The 20,819-nt window shown below is 39.7% G+C and overlaps 1 protein-coding gene across 1 annotated transcript in view; it reads left to right on the top strand.

Annotated features, from left to right (window-relative positions):
- The window catches only part of LAMA2 (laminin subunit alpha 2), a 450,699-nt gene that overhangs the window by 278,604 nt on the left and 151,276 nt on the right, over positions 1–20,819 (top strand). The window contains exons 20-24 of the mRNA XM_034766884.1: positions 3,494–3,600; positions 8,252–8,432; positions 12,716–12,852; positions 16,140–16,376; positions 18,090–18,233. Of these exons, the coding sequence (XP_034622775.1) occupies positions 3,494–3,600; positions 8,252–8,432; positions 12,716–12,852; positions 16,140–16,376; positions 18,090–18,233 (806 nt within the window). The remainder of the gene's footprint in view (positions 1–3,493; positions 3,601–8,251; positions 8,433–12,715; positions 12,853–16,139; positions 16,377–18,089; positions 18,234–20,819) is intronic.

Genomic DNA, 20,819 nt, shown 5'->3' with positions numbered 1-20,819 from the left:
CCGGATCCTCCTCCTTCCCTTTTTTAAAGATGGGCACTACATTAGCCTTTTTCCAGTCATCCGGGACCTCCGCCGATCGCCAATGACTTTTCAAAGATAATGGCCAATGGCTCTGCAATCACATCCGCCAACTCCTTTAGCACCCTCAGATGCAGCGCATCCGGCCCCATGGACTTGTGCTCATCCAGTTTTTCTAAATAGACCCAAACCACTTCTTTCTCCACAGAGGGCTGGTCACCTTCTCCCCATACTGTGCTGCCCAGTGCAGCAGTCTGGGAGCTGACCTTGTTTGTGAAGACAGGCAAAAAAAGCATTGAGTACATTAGCTTTTTCCACATCCTCTGTCACTAGGTTGCCTCCCTCATTCAGTTTCCTCGACTTTCTTCTTGCTGCTAACATACCTGAAGAAACCCTTCTTGTTACTCTTAGCATCTCTTGCTAGCTGCAACTCCAAATGTGATTTGACCTTGCTGATTTCACTCCTGCATGCCTGAGCAATATTTTTATACTCCTCCCTTGTCATTTGTCCAATCTTCCACTTCTTGCAAGCTTCTTTTTTGCGTTTAAGATCAGCAGAGATTTCACTGTTAAGCCAAGCTGGTCGCCTGCCATATTTACTATTCTTTCTACACATCGGGATGGTTTTTTCCTGCAACCTCAATAAGGATTCTTTAAAATACAGCCAGCTCTCCTGGACTCCTTTCCCCCTCATGTTATTCTCCCAGGGGATCCTGTCCATCAGTTCCCTAAGGGAGTCAAAGTCTGCTTTTCTAAAGTCCAGGGTCCATATTCTGCTGCTTTCTTTTCTTCCTTGTGTTAGGATCCTGAACTCGACCATCTCATGGTCACTGCCTCCCAGGTCACTGCCTCCCAGGTTCCCATCCACTTTTGCTTCCCCTACTAATTCTTCCTGGTTTGTGAGCAGCAGGTCTAGAAAAGCTCTGCCCCTAGTTGGTTCCTCCAGCACTTGCACCAGGAAATTGTCCCCTATACTTTCCAAAAACTTCCTGGATTGTCTGTGCACCGCTGTATTGCTCTCCCAGCAGATATCAGGGTGATTTAAAGTTCTCCTGAGAACCACGGTGTGTACCATACTATAGATAAAGATAGATGAGTGAGTGTATGTGTATATGATATGAACAATAGATTTTGACCAATGTAATTTGGGGGGAAATTTCCACATTTGCTGGAAAGAACAAAACATTTCCCTGATTTTATTAAATGGCAACTTTTTGAAGTTGCTCAGAGGTTTGAACAATAACAGTGGAGGTGAATCAGTGGGCAGTGTCTAAGTGAGATAAATACAGTTTATTGTGTGGATCTGTAATTTAGAAGATGATACTACTAAATACATGCTACGCTTACTCCTGCCCAGTGGCAGAGCTGGGAAAAAGAACCAGAGTCTTGACTCCCAACTTCTGCCCTAACCACTATATTATACTCCTTCTCAAGAGCTCATCTGTAGTCAAACTAGGAGTACACTGTGTGGAATTTTGAGTATGATGATATTAATAACATAACCTGATCTATGTAAAAAGTTTACTGTAATTCCTGTCTTAAATTCTTGAGATACCATATTTGGAAATATGTGAAAGACAAAAATCCAATGAAGATCTCAATAGACTTACATGCTGACAACCTGTGTTATGCTTTTAAGAACGGAGGTTTATAAGTGTACCATCTTACACTGTTGATCTCAGAATTAGAAAGCTATTTTGAAGCAGGTATGTAATAATAATCATTATGTATCCTTTTTGGAATGTAGATACTTTTAAAAAGTAAACTATCTGTGAGGCAATAAGGAGGAATGGTGGATACAAGGGCGAGGGAAGTGAGCCAAAGATGCACCAAGGGAAAAAAATCAGGGAAAAGTAGGTACAAGTGGTATAATCTACAGGAGAAGGGTTTTTAAATCTTTGTATTCCATTAAATATATCCCAAAATGTAAGTAGATTAAAGCATTCTGAAGACATGAACAAGCTTTGCTTGTTACAAAAAAGACATTAGGATAGTACAGTTTTTAATTTATGTATGTATGTATGTATTTATTCCAGGATGTGAAGTGCTTATTTAAAGACCTAGGGAAATGGGACAATGAATAGACTCACAAGTTATAAAATCCGCAGGCTTTTGTTAGGAAGTGACCATCATCACATAGCACATCAAAAAAATCAGAAAATACCATTCTGTATAAGAGCCAGCATTTATGTGCAGATCTGACAGTCATGTGAGATGACTGCAGTATTTCTCCATAGATAGACTAGGAACAACTGTAGTATCTGAAATGCCATGTGGTGGTATGTGAGATGCTAACTTTTTAATAGTGATCACAATGTGTACTGTTAGGAATACAAGTGTTTCTTAAAATGAAACTGTCAAGTTGGGTTGAGAAAAGGACCAGAAACAGGCATTCAGGGAAGCTGGCAGGGGCAAAAGATACTGGAGCAGGGACCTGATAGGCAGAGGGAATTTACACTATAAAAAGTATAGGACTATATGAACACCTCTCCTGGGGAACAAGGGAGACAAATGGTCCTGTTCATGGAGGTGAAGGGGGATGTGAAAAGTGTCTATATGGTCACATTCCTCACCATCATATAGCCACCTCTCTCCCTTCTATAACCATTATGTATTCTCTGGTCTGTGTAACTGAGAGGCATGATCAAAGGGAGTCGGAGGAGGAGTTGGTACAACAGCCTCGCTGTGCATCAAGTTCTTCCTCTCTCAGAGCATTAGAACTTAGGATGTAATGCATCAAAAAGTATACTGCCTTGAGAAGCAGTAACTCCTTTCCATAGCTCTTTCAAAGTGAGATTGAGTGTGGGTTGGATGGGGGCCAGGCAATGGCAGCAGGGTGCCTACCTGAGTTACAATGCCTGTTGCTGATATGGAGGCATGGAAGCATATGATCTCCAGTTTCATCTTTGGGCATTACAACAAGCTACTCTCTAAACCTCAACCCTGTACCTTTTCATCGCTACTCATCCACCATCCTGCTGATACGAAGATTTGGTACAGTGGACAGGCTGCTTTTTAAAAGCAGTGGGTTTCAGCAGATCTGTTCCTCATTCCTCAGCTTTCCATGAGATTTTGAGCATATAATCTATAGAGAAGGAAGTAAAAGTTTCAGACCTTTGATTATAGATGAACATGTCCATAATAGTATGCTCTCCTTCTTTTTTTGGATTCTGGTGACATGCAAATGATTTGGTTTATCTCGAAGCAAAATTCCTCAGTGTGCATATAGTTTTATAATGTACAGTTAGAGGTGCACTAATCCTAACTTAGGGTGTGGTTCTGTAATGTGCTGAGTACCCTGAATCGCCTTTATCTTCATCGAGAGTCTAAGGTGATCAGGACCTTGCCAGTAATAAGTCTAATACTGTAGATGCTTGGCTTAAAAAAACTGTTAGGAAATTGGAGTGTAATCTTTCACTTGTTATGCATTTCATGTCCTCACAAAGTGCATTGTGACAACTCTGTTTCCCTGTAGCATGTCACTGCAACATCAATGGCTCATTTTCAGAGATCTGCAACTCTCAGACAGGGCAGTGTGAGTGCAAGCCCAATGTTGTGGGGCGTCGCTGTGATGAGTGTAAGGTGAGTAATCAGAACTGGGGTTTCATTTAACTCTTCTCCACTGTTTGACATGACTAAGTGCTTTTCCACTTAAAAAAATATTATGGATTGTTCCAGGCAAAGAAAAACAAGAGTTAAATGCTTTTATTACTATAGCAGGAGATCAGTGTGTATCCTGGGAGTTTTCTGGAGGAAAACTCAGCACTAAATGAATATGCCACTTTCTGTGTAATAAACATGTATACCTTTTTATTCTAAGTCACCTGAAAATTATATATCAATACTTAATGTATATGAAAAAGGTAATACATATGAGAGCCCTGAGGAAAAAATTACTGCCTCAAAGGAGACTGGCTGATTCGCAAAAAAGCAAATGCTTGTCATCTCTGCATTGAATTTTGTGCTTTATGCATTGTGAAGATTTTCATGGCATGAAGATTTTTATGGCAAAACTGCCTGTTGTCTTGGTGCATTAATTCAAAAGTGGAAAACATTGCAAAAGACAGTTCCTCTTATGGACCCACCCAACAGCCCAGTCCCCAAATCCTTGATTTTCAAAGTGTTTTGTTCTTCAGACCACTAGGAAATGCTTCATAGATTATTGTAGCTCCACAGACTGCCGAGTGAGAACTCCTGGCTTTGGCCCCTCTCTGTTAAACCACCTAAACAGGTGCCTAATTTAAAGCACATGAGGAATTCTATGGAAATGGAATGGATTATTTCCACACTGTGTACTTACTCAAGTAGATTTCTGGATCAGGGCCTCCATAAATGCCCCACTTTGATTTTCAACATTAGTCAAAGGTTTCATTTAAGGGGGCCACTGGTATCAGTGGAACATACCAGGTATAACAGAGGGCAGAATTTGTCCTTTGCTGTACAATATGCACATACAATAATTAAAGCTAGTTAATACTAGCCATAGAGTTTATATTTTAGTTCCCATTATGAAATTCAATGTTTTGTGTATTTTGTTTCATAAGTACGTTATCAGATGGTAGATGCAGAGCTAATCTTTGTTTAATGCCACACTTTTTTCTCAACATCTTTCCATATAACTTCTCTGCCTTTGTTGGCTAACTATCTTTTGCCTTTCACTCCTAAAGCCCAACTACTTGTGGGCCCCAGAAAAACAATTCTGCATACCCTGTGGCTGCAGTCCTTTAAGATCCATGTCACTGCGCTGTGATATGTCGGGGAGATGCATCTGCAAATCAGGATTCATGGGTAAACACTGTGAGCTCAGCAGACAGGTGCATAAACGGAAAGAAAATCCACGGGCCACTCAGCAAATCCAAGTCCCTTCTCAGAGATGGGGCTTCACTGGTACCAGCGGGTGCCCCCGGGGTGCTTACAGGCCTGTCGCTTTGGTAATCAGAAAACCTGTGTGATGCATGGGCTGGATTTGTTTGTGCATGGGGTCTCCCAAATAGTGATTGGAGGTTTTCACCCCCATTCTGTGCTATGCTAAATTAACAGGTTTAGGAATATGACATGGTACAAATACAGACTTCTAAAATATTTACACTCTTTCAGGATTGAACCTAGTCCAAAGCGCAATATAGGCAAAACCATAAATACCAGAATAAGTTTAGAGACAACATAATCAATAGTGACACATACAGAAATTATGGGTGAAATCCTGGCCCCATTGAAGTCAATGGGAGTGTTGCCACTGACTTTATCTGGGCAGGATTTCACCCTATATCTTTACTGATTCCAGATACCAAGAAGTTTAGTCCAGGAGAAGGATCAATTCTGACGATGATGAACAGATGTAGGGGTTCTGGAGCATCATATGTAGTAGACTTTGAGTTTTCAGTAATTCACATGGTAGCTACTTGGGTTGACTTCTTTTATTGGCTAAAGTGCACGTTTGAAGAATCTATTTCCCAAACTGAAAACAATTATCAGGATAGTCCTGTTGTTTTTCATGTCTAGTCAAAGCAGCCTTTTTTGAAGCTGATGTAATTATAATGCCCTGTTCCTAAATGGAAGTGTTTAGGATATAATTTTGTTACCCAAAACCATACGCACAAATACCATTTGCACATGTATCACACACACATGAACATCCATCATAAGGACAAAACATAATAGTATATTCAGAAAGATTCAGCACACTTCTTTTTTTTTTATCCAGGGTCTTAGAAGTGAGAAATTTGCTCCCTGTTAAATGTGATTCTTATAAAATAGAGTATTAATTTCAGTACATAAATAGATTTTATTGAGGATTAATCTGGGGGGGGGGGGGGACCTGCATGACTTATCAGAATGCCTTTCACTCTGCAAAACTCATCACTGTAGAAAATACAGTATGCTGGTGATCCTTCTTTCCTTCCTTCACGCTGTGCAGTTCTAGCCTGTGAGCCAATTTTACTGTTTTTCACCCTGATAAACAGAATTTATTAGATCCTATCAAACCTTTCATTGAGAGCTGAGCTGCATGCTGGGTTATGCTTACTTCGCTGCATTAATCTGAATGGCTGTCCTGAGATTTTGCATATTCACATTTCTTCTTTTGAATTCTATTTCTTCCTCTTATGAAAGAAATCTTTAGAGATGGTCTGTAGATTTAATTGAACCTGGAAATTTAATTACATGAGTTTGGGTATTCCTTTCTCTCTGTTATGTTTCATCACGCGAAAGTATATACCAGTGTAGCATATCACTATAGAATTTGGAAATTAAAATTTGGATAATTACTTGTTATATGTATGACCCTTCATTCGTTTTCACATGATTCTTCCATTTGACCTCTGCCCAGATGCCCTGTTCCAGCAATCTGATCCATGTCGGTGATCCCTGTGGCAGTGTGGAATCTGAGATTCCTCCTTCATGGATCAGATTTCAGTACACAGGATTTAGTTGCTTGCATGGTATTTCATTGAAGACAATGGGGTTTCACACATACAACAGAGGGTAGTGTTTGCCTCCGTGAGTCAGATCCTCAGGTGCTATAACTTCATTGACTTCAACCAACCTACACCGATTAGACCAGCTGAGGATCTAACCCTATCAATCTAGGTTATACAGTAATAGGATTTTTTCTCCTTTCTCCATAATTTAATATCAATGTGAAATAATATTAACTAATAGTTTTAATTCTTTTATATCTAATTTTTCACTGTCTCCATTCACTGAGATGTAGCAAGCTAGCTACCTGGATTTTTCCTTAAATGTTGTGCCAGAATATGAAATCCACAGTGTTCTGGAGTTTAACATTCTCTGAAAATCCACTCAGCTAAACAAAAATACTCCACCCCCACAGCCTCGTGCACTTTAATGACAAAATCACTGTATGCAAAGTTTAGTTTCCCTGTCTTATTCACAGTAAACATATACCTAATGTAAAATTGAACTCATCATTTTAATACAAAGAATTTTGTGCTGCCATAGAACTTCTGTTCAGCTAATTCAGTGTCAGCAATTTAACCTATCAGCCAAAAGCTCAGCATAGATCTGTCCAGTTTGATATATATTAAAGCCTTATCTTCCTTTCTTCACAAGTATTTTCACTTTATACAGATAGGGTTAAGGGGGAAGCTCCTTAGTGTTATAACCACTGATATTCAACTTTTGCAGAATATTTGTCTTCAGGTTTTGATTTTGGAAGGCCCCTATAGCAGTTAATGCAGAAAAAGTAAAAGAATAAAAAGAAGAGAAACAAGAGGCTCATTGGATAAGCTTTATCTTCAGCTGTCAGAGCTATTTAATTGCCCTGAAAATATTGGACAACACTCAAAACTAGAATAAAAGGATGCAACTCACACTGAAGTAAATAAAGTTGCACTCGCTTATACCATAGCTGAATTTGGCCTGTGAATTTTACCTTGATGCTTCCCCCCCATCCCATTTTGGCAGCAAAATACAAGGTTCAGTTGTTTTTTGTAAGTTATCTCTATGCATTATTCACAGAGTGCTGTAGTCATATATACATTTGACAAATGTGTGAGAAATGGTCCCTGACCCAAGGAGGTGAAATCTAGCCTCCCATTCCATCCTGTTTCCCTTCTGTGGGAGCAAGAATGGGCTTTAAATCAGACAAATGTAATAAAAATCATAATGATAATGTGCAAAGCGTATAGCAGACTGCTGAAGCGCAAGTCAGTATTTGTATTTATTCAGTTAGCTTATGACTATAACCTTCAATAATATCACAATCCAAATATTCAGTTCAGCAAGATGGAGCCGGCATTCCAGCCAGGTTAAATGGCAAAGTTCTACAAATGATCTTTTAGAGCAGACTTCAAAATCTCCCTGCTGAAATAAATTGCTATACTTAGGGATACCTTATGAATATGTTTTTGGGAGGTTGTTTGCAATCTGATTGCCCTCCATTTCTGCATGTGTAGGAAGGCTCTGGACACAGACATCATAGGAAAATTCAGTAGGCTTACACAGCGACACAAAGTGCCCTAATTATAATAAACATGGATCAAATCCTTAAGTCCTTACTCAGATCAGAGCCAGCAAGATACGTCATGTCCTCAACTCAAAGGCTTTAGGGTCTGGCTCTTTATTTGTAATTTATTTCAGATTATTCTTATTGCCGTTGAGGAGGAAAGAACTCAAATAAACCCTCTGCTCCCAGCACTTTTACTGTTTAACTCTTTGTTCTGTAGATAGACCTTGTCTATACTAAATGCTCTTCCTCTATCTTATGTGGCAGCCTGGGACATTTGGTCTACAGTCGTCTAGAGGATGTGTTCCCTGTAACTGCAATTCGTTTGGTTCCAAATCCTTCGACTGTGATGAGAACGGACAGTGCCATTGCCAGCCTGGCGTAGCAGGAAAGAAATGCGATCGCTGTGCTCATGGGTTTTATAACTTTGAAGAAGGAGGATGCACTCGTATGTAAACAGTCAGGTTCCATTTAATGGCCTGTTGCAGATTTTTCCCTTCTCAATCTGTAGCATGTTCTTCCTTGGACTATCCTATGCTATATCTAAGGTGGGGCCATTGCCATGAGCCGAGCTGCATACAGAGAGAAAACAGGATAATATGGAGTGAGCCACTCTTACCTCTTTTTAGCCAAGTTGCTGTATCATGGGTATGCATAAAAGGCATAGGGACAGAGCTGGTCAGGAATTTTTAAATTAAACAGTTTTTGATCAGAAAATGGTGATTCATGTAAACTTTTTGCGGAAATGATCAGTCGGGAAGGTTTCTCAGGTCATGAATGGAATTTCTGGTCAGAGAGTGAACCCTACAATAATAGCCCAGTGGCTAGGGCACCAGGAATTTGTGAGACCCAGGTTCAAGTCCCTGCTCTGAATAAGGGGTAGAGAGAGTGAAAAGGACACTGTCCTGGTAGTTAGGGCCTCACCTAGGATATGGGAGACTCACTGACTAGCCATGAAGTAAGGAATAGCTTCAGCAGATGAGACTGAGAGAAGACCCACACCAGACTATCCCATATTCCAATGGCTTGGGCAGTCTTTTGGATGGTGGGAGACCCCTGTTCAAGTTCCCTCTCTACATTAGCCAGAGTGGGAATTGAATCTAGGTCTCCCACATCCCCCGTGCCCTAACCATAGGGCTAAAGTTGTAGGGAGGGCAGCGGCAGTACCCCTTCCTTGTTTGGCCATTTTGTTAAATAAGCCCTTAAAAGGAATGGGAAACAAAATCAGTTGTGTTTAATCTGAAACTGATTTTTTTAAATTTGCCCAAATTTTCACAATTTTAGTGTTCAGTTCTACCTGAAATGACTTTTTTGTTCATTTTTTCCAAAAATTCCTGTGAACCAAAAAATCAGTTATTCACTCAGCTCTAACAGTAACTGCCATCATCAACCTCTTAGCACATAAAACAAGAGAACTGTGAATGGAGTTCATGATTGGTAGAGCTGGTCAGGAATTTTCCAACCAACTATTTTTTGTCAGGAAATGCCAGTGTGTTGAAACCAAAGTTTTTCACAGAAACGTATCAGTTTCAGCAAAGCTTCTGTCGAGAAAGATTCTCAGGTCCATATTTCTTTGGGGAGGAGTAGAGAGAGCTCAAGACCCGCCCAGAATAGCCAGGAGCCCAGTGTTTGGGGAACTCATGTGGGATATGGAATACCCAGGTTCAAGTCTCTGGTCCAAGTCTGGGATAGCAGAGACTTGAACCTGGCTCTCCTGCTTCCTAGGGAGTGCCTAAAGCACTGGGTTATAGAATCAGACTCTGCTTCTGTTGATCGGTCCTGTTGGAGCTGTTCCACTTTGTGTAAATAATTAACTTCATTGGGGCAGAGAGAGGTCCTGACACTTATAGCCCTGTGGTTAGTACATGTCCCAAATCAGGCACAGCTCTAGAGTTAGTATCTCTGTCTCTAGCTCAGTTTTGAAAGTTTTGGTTTCATTCCACATTGGAACAGAACCAAATGTGGAAACCTCAAGGTTTTTCATTAAATGGAATTCTTGTTTTCTGGCCAAACCTAATGATTGGTCTCTTTTTCTAACAGTCACAGAACTAGAAAGCACATCCCTTTTGTGAAATCTTTGTCTTTAATCATCCTACAGATAATCAGAATACTTAAATACAGGTTTTCCCCACTCATTACAAAATGTTTTTCATGTAGTTGGGTAAGGGGCATGAAAGGACAATAAATGAGATTTTACATTAAAATCTTAAATTCTGTTTCTCCAAACACAAAAAGACAAAGTTTAAGACAGTATATTAAGCTGGGAAAGCAATCCAGGTAAAAAGGGAGTTTTTTGTTTTAGGAGGGGTTTTATTTTTGTTTGTTTTTTTTTGGGTGGGGTTTTGATAGAAATATATTTGTTTTGTACCAGATGAGAAAGCCATTGTAAATCCAGCTACTTAAAATGTTAGGAAGACTCCAATTTTTAGAAGTTCTAAAACGAAGAAAACAGACAGGAAGGAATTCTGTTAAAAATGCAGTTTTTCCCCCCATTTATTTTTAGTAAGCTTTTTATATGTTATTTCAAAAGACAAAAAATACAGGAATTGAATAATGAATCACATAGAAAAGACGGAATGTTTTTAAGTATATCAAATCATGCTAAAAAAAACTCCATGAAAATGAGCACCAAAGAGACAGTTAAATGTAGAAATAAAATATTGGGCCTCTTTTATCTAGCATTTATCCAAGAGGAATGTAATTTAGAGATTTTTGGCATAATAAAAAAAACATAAAACCTACAAAGGTATATTATAGAAAAACAAAGTATCACAATATATTATTGACATCCATAGAGAAAAGATGTATGAGATTTCTACATGTGAATCCCGTTCTTCACTTACAACAAACGAAATCTGCTTTTATTATTATTATTTATTTTATTAAGGTCTCACTCTAAAATTATTGTGTATTATAATATCAATTTATTTTTAATTAAATAACATTTGTAGGGAATAGTAGTGTAGTCTGGGAGTCCAGAGAAGAGAATTCAAGTGACAAAGACTCTGTCCATCAGTGAGCTCCGCATGGCTGGGCCTCTACGCCAGCATGCAGTCAGTGGAGCTGTGTGGGCACAGGAGTCCATCTGCATGAAAGTCATTGCAGGTTCAAGGGAAAAGTTTAGTAATTTTTTGCAGCAATTGATTTGTTTTAGAGAGATCAGTTTTTACCAAACCACAGCCAACTGTTACATCTCCATGCCATGCTCATTATCTAGTTCTGGTTGGGGTTGAAATATTTTGAACAATAGAAGGCTTTTTATTGGTATATTTTATCTGTTCAGTGAGCTAAATTGTGGTTGTGCCACAAACCCTAAGCAAGGGGTAGTACATTGTTGTGCTGCCCTAGAAATAGACTAGGGAACAGATAGTCACTCAGAGTCAGGAGCTGTTTGCTCATTCCCTTTCTGCTGTAGTGGGGAATATGGTAATGAGGGTGGAGTTACCTGTGCTAACCCTGTACCTGCACGATCTATATTTTTAACAACGAGGGTCAGTAACCATTGGAACTACCAAGGGTGGTAGTGGATTCTCCATCACTGACAATTTTTAAATTGAGACTGGATGTTAATCTAAAAAATATGCTCTAATTCAAACAGGAATTAATTTAGGGAAGTCCTGTGGCTTGTATCATACAGGAGAGCAGACTAGATGATACCAGTGGCTTTATAATCTATGAATCTATGGACCTGGAGCAAATTACTTCTTCCAGCACACTGATGCAGTTGCATTGGTCAGAGCCCCCACTGCTCACCCACCTGTGAAAGCAGCTCTCCCACCCAAGATGCTACCCATGATGTAGAGTCAAGAGTTGCCCTGGGCCAGCCTTCATGGAAGTGTTAGATTGACCATAATCTCGCCCATTATATTTTAAGATGACTCAGTTCCAGCCAATAAAGCTAAAAGAGCTGAAACTTTAACTGATAGTTCTTCAATCACAATTAGTTGGGAATACCCAGAATCCAAACATTTGTAGATTTAATAATTTTTTCTATAAAGTCTGGTTTACTATGAATAGCAACATTATCTCTGATAAGTGCTCCAGTTAGAGCTTTAGTGCTATCATTCTCTTGGTAAAAATCCTGGATTTTATCATCCAGCTCATTGATTTATTTCTTCTATTGCTGTACTACGTTGTTTTAAACTTACAATTTTATTTGAAACCAGAGTCTAATTGTGTTTGAAGAGTTTATTACAGAGCCATTAAAATCAGAATGTGGTGAAGAAAGGGAACTGGATTTCTGTTCTACTGATTTAACTGCTTCTGAAGCAGATGCAACTAAAGAGGATCACAGTGGTGCATGTGGGGTTTCTGCTGTCCACAGTATTAGCACCGCTTGGAGTTGCAATCAGTTCAGTGGTAGGATATTTAGTCAGACTGCCTCCTTTTTTATCTTTCTGCCACCTCTTTGGAGGCAAAAGGATGAAAAAAAGGGGAGCCAGGAAGATTAGATTTTTTTTTTAAATATCTCCCTCTTAAAATAGAGGTGCTTGGCTACAGTAAGCCTCTCTGCAGAGAAATTCCAGAGAACAACAAGAAGTGGAGAGAAACCCTTAGACTTCAAAAGGGCAAAAGAGGAAGGAATAACTTTATTTCATATAGATATATGACAACAGAAAAGTGTCATGTAGTGAAAGCTCTGATGAAAATGGACTTAACCTTGCTCTCTCTATGTCAGGGAGGGAGGGTGTCTTTATCTCTGTTTTATTTCTCTATCTCTCTCCCCTGAAGCTTGTGAGTGTTCCCATCTTGGTAATAATTGTGATCCAGTCACCGGCCGCTGTGTGTGCCCTCCCAATACCATAGGAGAGAAGTGTGATAAATGTGCGCCAAATTACTGGGGTCATGACATTGTCAGCGGGTGCAAGGTGAGTGGATCTCTTATTTTCTCTGTGTGTTCCATGCTTTCTATGGGGTAAAGTACAGTAGTTTGAAGCTACAATGCAATTCTAGGCTTGTAAAGAGCCACATGGTTGTGTTTGTGAGTTTTGGTATCAATCAGGGCAACAATATAGGTGCTGATGACCTGTATCTGAATACTGCAGACTCTGTCCTGGCATGCAAGCTGTTATTTGCTGCATCAGCAGATCTGTTTGTACCATACTTTCATCCATGCTGAAGCTGTTGGATATTGTTTGTTTATGATTTCCGTATTATAGGTATATTAACACAACTGGGAAGATTACTGTCACAGTTCAGGGCAACTGTACCTGTATTCCCCACTATGGTCCATCAAGGACAACCACTCTTAGTCTTCTAGCACTCCAGCGATCACCTCTCTTGGGCGGACCCACGTTTCTCTCCCTACTGATGGGCAGGCTGCACAGCTCCTTGCCTACGCTGTGAATTCATCAGCAATGCAGACTGACTCAGGAAGCCACTTTGCCTTCCCTCCTCGGAGACTATAAACAGCATAACTGCCCACAGTTAAGTTACCGTGCAGCTCTTTCAAAGCAAGTGCATTTCTTCTTAAGATGAAAGCACTACTGAGAAAACATATTAAAAATAATAACAGAACCTACACACATGCTAATAAGCTTACCAGAGATCACACCCTGACTGCAGGAAGGGCTCTGGCAGGTGACCAGCTCTTCAAACTCCACCTAGGGGGTTGCCAGTGATTACAAGTTCATAATCACCATGGCGCACAACATCCATGAATCTGAGAGTGTCTCCTTTATACAGTCTGGGTCTTTGACTTGGTAATAGTTGATTCATAGACAATAGGTTTCTCCTCAGGGTGTAGCTTCAAAAGACTGTGGAGGGGGGGGGGGTTGCATAACTGGAGGAGTTCAATTTGCATACACCTCCCTAGAGATTTCCTGGAGAACCCACTTAACTTTAAAAGTTCTCATTGTTTCAAACAGTCTTTTGAAGCTCATAACACTTCCCAGGGATTACATTAGTCAGATCTCCTCCCTAGAGACATTGCATACAATCCCACAATAATACATAAACATTTGCATTTTTAATACAACAAACTCCTAAAATATTTAATTCAATAAGGTTTGTCCAGGATATTGCAGGAAATTGCCATATTTGTCACAATCACAACTTGTCTATATTAAGTACAGACATACAGTAACAAGTGATATATTGTGTTTGTGCAGAACAAATTCACTCAGGTCATGATTCTGACATCAATGAGAATTTTACATTGGACTTCAGGGCAAGGAGACCGTCGACATGTACTTAGAAATCAATGGAAGAGGGAAGGGGAGGAAAGAGCAATGATGTCAATTAAAAAGTGCTTTCTAAACCGGGTTGTATGCTCTTATTGTAAGAGATGTGTAGACCTTCTTATGAGCATCTAAATCCCACAAGAGTTTGTCACAAGGGTTAAGAAAGAAAAAGAAGGGAAGGAGAAGAGAAGAAAGGAGAGGGGATGAAAAGATGAAAGGATGTGAGACAGGCAGGGGATAGATTTGAAAGATATGGTAATGACATGCACTGAAGTAAGGTGAGTATCATTCAGCCAAGGCTGAAAACTAGTGACAGTGAATATTATGCCAAGTTCAAATATCTGTTCCTTTCTGCCACTCACCTTGACAAAATGGGGTTTAATACTGCTGCAATTACGCCTTTAGAGTGTACATTGCCTGAATGTAGTCATATACCATTAATGACCTTCGTTAAAGGGTTGTTTCTCATCTAGCTCAAGCTGCTAACTAATTATGTAGAATCTTTTCCGAGTGTGTTTAAAGCTCCTCTTGTAAAAATCTTTGTCTTTCTGCTGCAATCTAGAATGCTTGGCTTGAAACCAGCCTAATAGGGGTGAAGACCTTTGTCTGAGTTGTGGAATCCATTCTCTGTTTGTCTTTTGTATGAGTGTATTAGCATGGCAGCTGCTATGGCACTACCTAAATTAATAATGATATATCAGTCACATCTTCCCTTCTAGCATGTTGCAACTAATTTCTCCAAGGTGAGATGTGAATGGCCACTCCACTTGAACTCTTAGTGGAGCACAGTTTCCGAGCCTGTCATAACTCTCAGGCTGGAGAATGCTGCATAAAACTGATTCCTTGCAAAAGAAACATATGTGATTGTTATTTAGGTTTTGATATTGTACCCCAAGCTATCTCTATGTGTGGTGAACGATTTGTTCTCTAGGATTTATCTTCCAGCATAATTTATTGAATAAGCCTACTTCTTTGAAAAGGTTTTAATTCTTAGACTATACAGCAGTCTGTCAAACATTTGCTAACCATTAGTGTTTCTGTTGCAGTCAGTAAAGATTGAGTGCGTGTCTGTCATATAAATGACCAGTGCTGTGAGCAGGTCTTTTGAATTCAGATGGAATGCTGGAGCTAGTCATGTTAACAAGATTTTAATTTTGAGTGGAAACTAAATCTGCAAATTTTATCCCTCTCCTTGCCAGCTTTACTTCTTTAATTTTAGTGAGCGTGTGTTCGTGCCAGTTACTGTGGCAACTTGTACTATTGGCACTGGAACAATGTTGCTATTGCAAGCAAAGTTTCTTGATATGAGGCTCCCATCCTACCACTGATTAAATTGAATGTTCTCTGCTAGCATTACCGAGTAGTCACAATGATACTACTGAGGGATTGATTCTTCTACCCTTTGGCGGTCTTCAGCTTCTCTTACTACCTGCTTTTCTATAGGACCCTATGCAAAGTCAGTTCTGTCTGCACTGTGAAATGTGTTGTCCATGCACTGGAACATAATTAATAATCATTGCACTAGCTCTGGTGGGACTCGGTGGCACTGGGATTGAGACCTATGACAACTGCAGTTCTGGCAGTGTTGTCTAAGCCTGCCCTGCACCAGATGTCAAGATTTGTTTGTGGGTTTAACAAAGCACATTATATTTCTCACTCTGCTACCTCAGACTCAGAAGCCGCACACCTGGCCACTAGACTGGTTCATTTACAATACATAAGCCTCAAGTGATAAATAAAATATGATGAAAACAATATTGTAAATACATGTAATTTTGCTCCTGGCCCTTCCCTTACCCAAACTAGATTGCGGCCTTCTGATACAGATGCATTGCTGTTAACATTGGAAATACATTAATGTATACAAACTCCCAAGTAACCTGTGTACATCTATGGCTGCAAATGACAAGACTTCCCACAAGAAATGTGATTAAAATCTATTTTTTAATTTGTCATCTCTCTCTTCTTTATAGGCCTGTGACTGCAGTGTGGTTGGATCCCTCAGTTTCCAGTGTAACTCAGATACAGGGTGCTGCTCCTGCCACCCTAAATTCTCTGGGGACAAATGCACGCAGTGCAGACCGGGATATTGGAGATACCCACAGTGCATTCCCTGTGACTGCTTGCTGGCAGGGACTGATCCTCAGACTTGTGATGCAGAGATGGAAAAATGTTCATGTGTTGATGGTACAGGGCAATGTAGCTGCAAGGTAAGGCAATGAGGTATGCAAGCTGACTTAATGGTGCCATTGGAACCTGCTTCAAAGTTAATGGGAGTTTGTACTTGTCAGTGAGATAGCTTGGGACCTATAGTAAACACAAACTCTGTTAGTTGCTTGTAATAGTAGCTCTTTTATCCTGGCCAAGGGTCTTGCAACTAGAGGGAGAAATAAACATTTAACTAAGTGTTACGCTATGTTGCTCTTTCATCTACTAAAGATTAATAAAGCACATTCCCAAATGTGGCCTCAACTTAGATTTTTTTTTCTTATTTTATGTTTTTCTTCCTGTCCTTACAGAACTGTTACCATGTTGACCATATTCAGTGCACAGAACCAGCCCTTTAGCAAATTAGAGTGACTTTTTGGGTGATAGCAACATTTGGGCCATATCCCAGAGTCCTTAATTAATCCTTACTGGGACATTGTCTTCAATGGGAGCTTTGTTAAGTAAGGGCTATAGAATTTGTCACATTAATACTCATTATCTGATCGGATTAACTCCATTTTAGGATTCTTCATTCTGTTTCAACATCCAGACATGCAGAAAGAGTAGAGAGCTAGTAATTAAGGAAGAGGGAGCTGAAATTACTATTATTGCTTGATAATTCTTTTATCAAATGGACATTAGTCAACACATTTTAGGCCTAAAGTATAGCTCCCAAAGGGAGAAAGGGGTTTTTACAAAGCCTTATAAAGAAATGTTTTCTTTGGTTGGTTGGGTTTTAAAATTTTGATGAAAGCAGTTGTCTTTATTTACGTGATCCTGGCATCGTTGTGAATCCAAACACAATAGCATGGCGCTCCTATATAAGAATCAGAAACCCTAACTGAGTAGGAGCAAAAGCAGTGACATTGACCATTTAAGGCTGATAGAAAAAAGGTTAAACAAATGGTGTAAATGAAATTAGATAAATAGTCAACATTCTTTCAATTTTAATACTCTGATTTGGTGTTAGTAATAGAAATAGAGATTTTTTTCCTGGCATGTTTTATATTGACATTGTTCTTTAAATAAAATATTCAGCTCTTTAATATTGCCTGTGAGTGTTAAAATGCCACAGAACTGGTATAAAAATCCTTTCAAAAAGGCTCAGTGTAAATGCTGGGTACATCCAGTGCTATACAGTCTAGCTTTCTTTATTGGGAATAATGGTGTAGTGGAATTAAAAGTATTGACATTACAACAGTGAATAGCTGCACATTTCAGCCCTTTAAATATTGTTCAGTGATGCGGAAAAACAATCAGATGAAGAGAGAAAGTGGGAACGTTTTTCCGCCCTTGATATTTCTATAAAAATAAATTCCTCAGCTAGTACAGTTAGTCCCATACCTTAATTATTCTGACATGTCAAGATAAACTCATAGCAGACAAAAGGTTTGATTAACCCATCAATTTTGGAGGGCATAATTTCACTGATTTTTATCAATAAGCTGCTAAGCACTCCATATCAAAAGTGCAATTTGTTTTCCTACACGTACCTCTACCAACATGGAGCCAGCATCCTCTGCCCATACTTATCTAGTGGATAGAGGTATGATATATGTGTGATTGGAGGCTGAAAACCTTAAGCCTTAAATTTTTCTTTAAACCTACTGTTCTCATCCAAACCCCTTTATTGTGCGTGGGATGTGGGGCAGGGGGTTGGTTTTGTTTTTTGGTGTGTCTAAATAAAGCTCTTCCCCATGCTCTTTCTCTTGCAGGTTAACGTGGAAGGTGTCCACTGTGACAGGTGCAGGTCTGGAATGTTTGGACTCTATGCCAAAAACCCACTTGGCTGCAACAGCTGCTATTGCTTTGGCCTGACTACTCGGTGCAGTGAGGCAAAGGGGCTGATCCGCATGTGGGTGAGTAGGGAACTGCTGAGCCGTGTAATGTGATAATGTCGTTTCCTGCTGGCTTCTTTTAGTCAGGCACAGAGAGGTAACTAGGAAATGGCAAAACGTTTAAGCAGTCTTTTCCCCTGCGTACTTTGAGAAGTAGAGAGAGGAGCATGTTCCATTAGACAATCAGGGTCAAGGCATTAAAAAAAAATTGTTTGATAGTGTAATAGATGTCAAGCCAAAGTAAAGCTATTAAAACCCAGTAAAAAGCAGTGTACTCAAGTGTGGGAAAATTGTACTGTGACGATCCAGTGCACTAGAGCACTGACTCAGAGATGAGAATCTGAACTTGTTGCACAGTTTCCCTAACCATATACCAGGATCATTGTTGCTTGTTGTTAAATAACTCATCATTTTTCACCTTATCATTTTTTTTAAAGTTGTGCTTGTGACAGATGCTAATCTATTTAAATCCTGGGTTGGTGGGTGGAGCCCACTTGAACAACAAAAGACCTGTCCCCTCAGAAGAGAGAGGTACCACAGATCCCATGCTGGATTGACAGTCCTGGTGACTGAAGTCCGCTGTTTGTCTCTAGCACTTTTTCTTCCCCCTGATAGACGGAGGGGGATTCCAGATGAGCTGTGTTGGTGCAGCTTTATCAATCCGACATGGGTTGGGTCAAGAGGAAGGTGATAAAATCAGTCATGCCACAGAGCTAATGAAAGCATCAATCCTTTTGCAAACTCTGTTTTGGTCTTTATATGAGGGTATAAAGCTGAAGCATTATTTAAAGCTTTTTTTTTATTCCCCTCTTTTTATTCACCCTTCTTTGAATTCTGAGATTTAAACAAGACTTTGCAGATTCACATTGTAGGTACCTGGGCCTTTATAGTTTTGAATACTCCAGTCTATCTCAAAACAGAGTCAATGCCATTTGAAAAGCCATAAATTCACAAACTTCATGCAACTGATGAAAATCTTTAATGTAGTTCACGTGTGTAAACCATTTTCTTGCTGGCTGATGCACTTGGTGAATGGTGGCAAGACCCACCTCCAGGAACATGACTTTGAAGTTGGCAGCTGGAAGGAATACTTCCATGTCCTGTCACTGCACAGCAGCTCCTGAGAATACAATCAGCACAATAATTGAATACCATGCTGAGCCTCTCCTCTTCCTCAGTGCCCAAATGGCATTTTGTGAAACCCAGATGTGATTTTTTCATTAGCTTAATTGTTGTTCCAGACTCCTTAGCATTATGGCGTCTGCATTTCTGCTTTTTATTTTATTGTTCTCTCTGTGTTTGTCCAGCTTGTCACATGTTTTCTATGAACAATCTCGGTAATTCTGGGCAGAAGTTATTCCCGTTTTCTTTTGACCACAGCAATGATTTGGCTGGCATATTATTGATTTTCTTTCAGTGAGGTTGCTAACATCTAAATAGTTGTGGAATGCCATTACATTATCCAATCAGTGACTTTTGGGCTCACACAGTTTAGTGTATTTGAGAACACAGTAATTTGTTTGAATTTTAAATGAAAGAGATGCAAGTGGGGCTGTGCAGTACAAAGAGTTCATACACTTGCCTGAGACCCAAAACAGATTAGAACTGGAAAAGGAGATATTTTATTGTGGTACTGGTTCACATAGACCACTAATAAGCCTACATCTTGGAAAAACTTCCTCATTCCCACCCCCAACCTGCTGAAGCATGCTCAATGCAGCCTTAGGGCTGCTAGCAGGAAATATATATTCTCACACTGGCCACTAGGTTTCACCAATCATAACAAAAATATCTAAAACATTATACTCCTTTCCCTCTGAATCATTAATAATAATAAACATAAAACATTAACATTGCAACAACAAAACAAAACATCCTGACTAATTGGCTGGGCACACTACCTCAAACCTCAGGCAAGTGCAAGGGATTTTTCTGCCATCTCTAGCATAATTGCCATATCTTTGGGCTCCCCGAGACCCCTTCCACTTGGAAACAAACAGCAAACCTCTTACTTTGTATACATTTACACACGACATTACATTTACTGTGCATTGCATCACATGTTTTAGGATTGGCTTGGTCACTTTATAGGAACCAATCCCTGTACAGCATGCTCTGTCCACACACTGTCCATGCACAACTTATTTCTTACATCATCTTCTATTTCAGGGATATCTTACCCATTGTTAGCTTGACCACTGTAAATGGTTCCCTGGGTGTTCCTCCTTATCTTAGTTAGAACAGACATTCCGTTTCCAGCCTGCTGATCCATTTACATCCTTAATCCTGTCTCCCAAGAAATGAGTCCTCATCCATGTCCATTACTCACGTCAAGACAGGCCTACACTGTACTAATACAAGTCCAGTCTATCTCTAGGTTTGGGAGATTTTTGGAACTGTGCAATGGAAACACCTGTGATCCTTGATCAGTAGCAGATGCAGAAGGACTTTCTGATTATACAACCATCTCTGCAGACTTAATGTCCAAGTCTGTTGTAGTGGTTGATATGAGGTCCACAGCAATCTCACTATTTCTGGATGTAGCAATTGGGTAGTCTAATGACTTTGCAACACCTGTTACTTCAATATCCAAATGAGAATTGTCTA

The sequence above is a fragment of the Trachemys scripta genome, chromosome 3, assembly GCF_013100865.1.
Source record: "Trachemys scripta elegans isolate TJP31775 chromosome 3, CAS_Tse_1.0, whole genome shotgun sequence".
In the NCBI taxonomy this organism is placed as follows: Eukaryota; Metazoa; Chordata; order Testudines; family Emydidae; genus Trachemys; species Trachemys scripta.
Note: the sequence above shows the minus strand (reverse complement) of the source record. Positions and strands in the feature narration are given on the sequence as shown.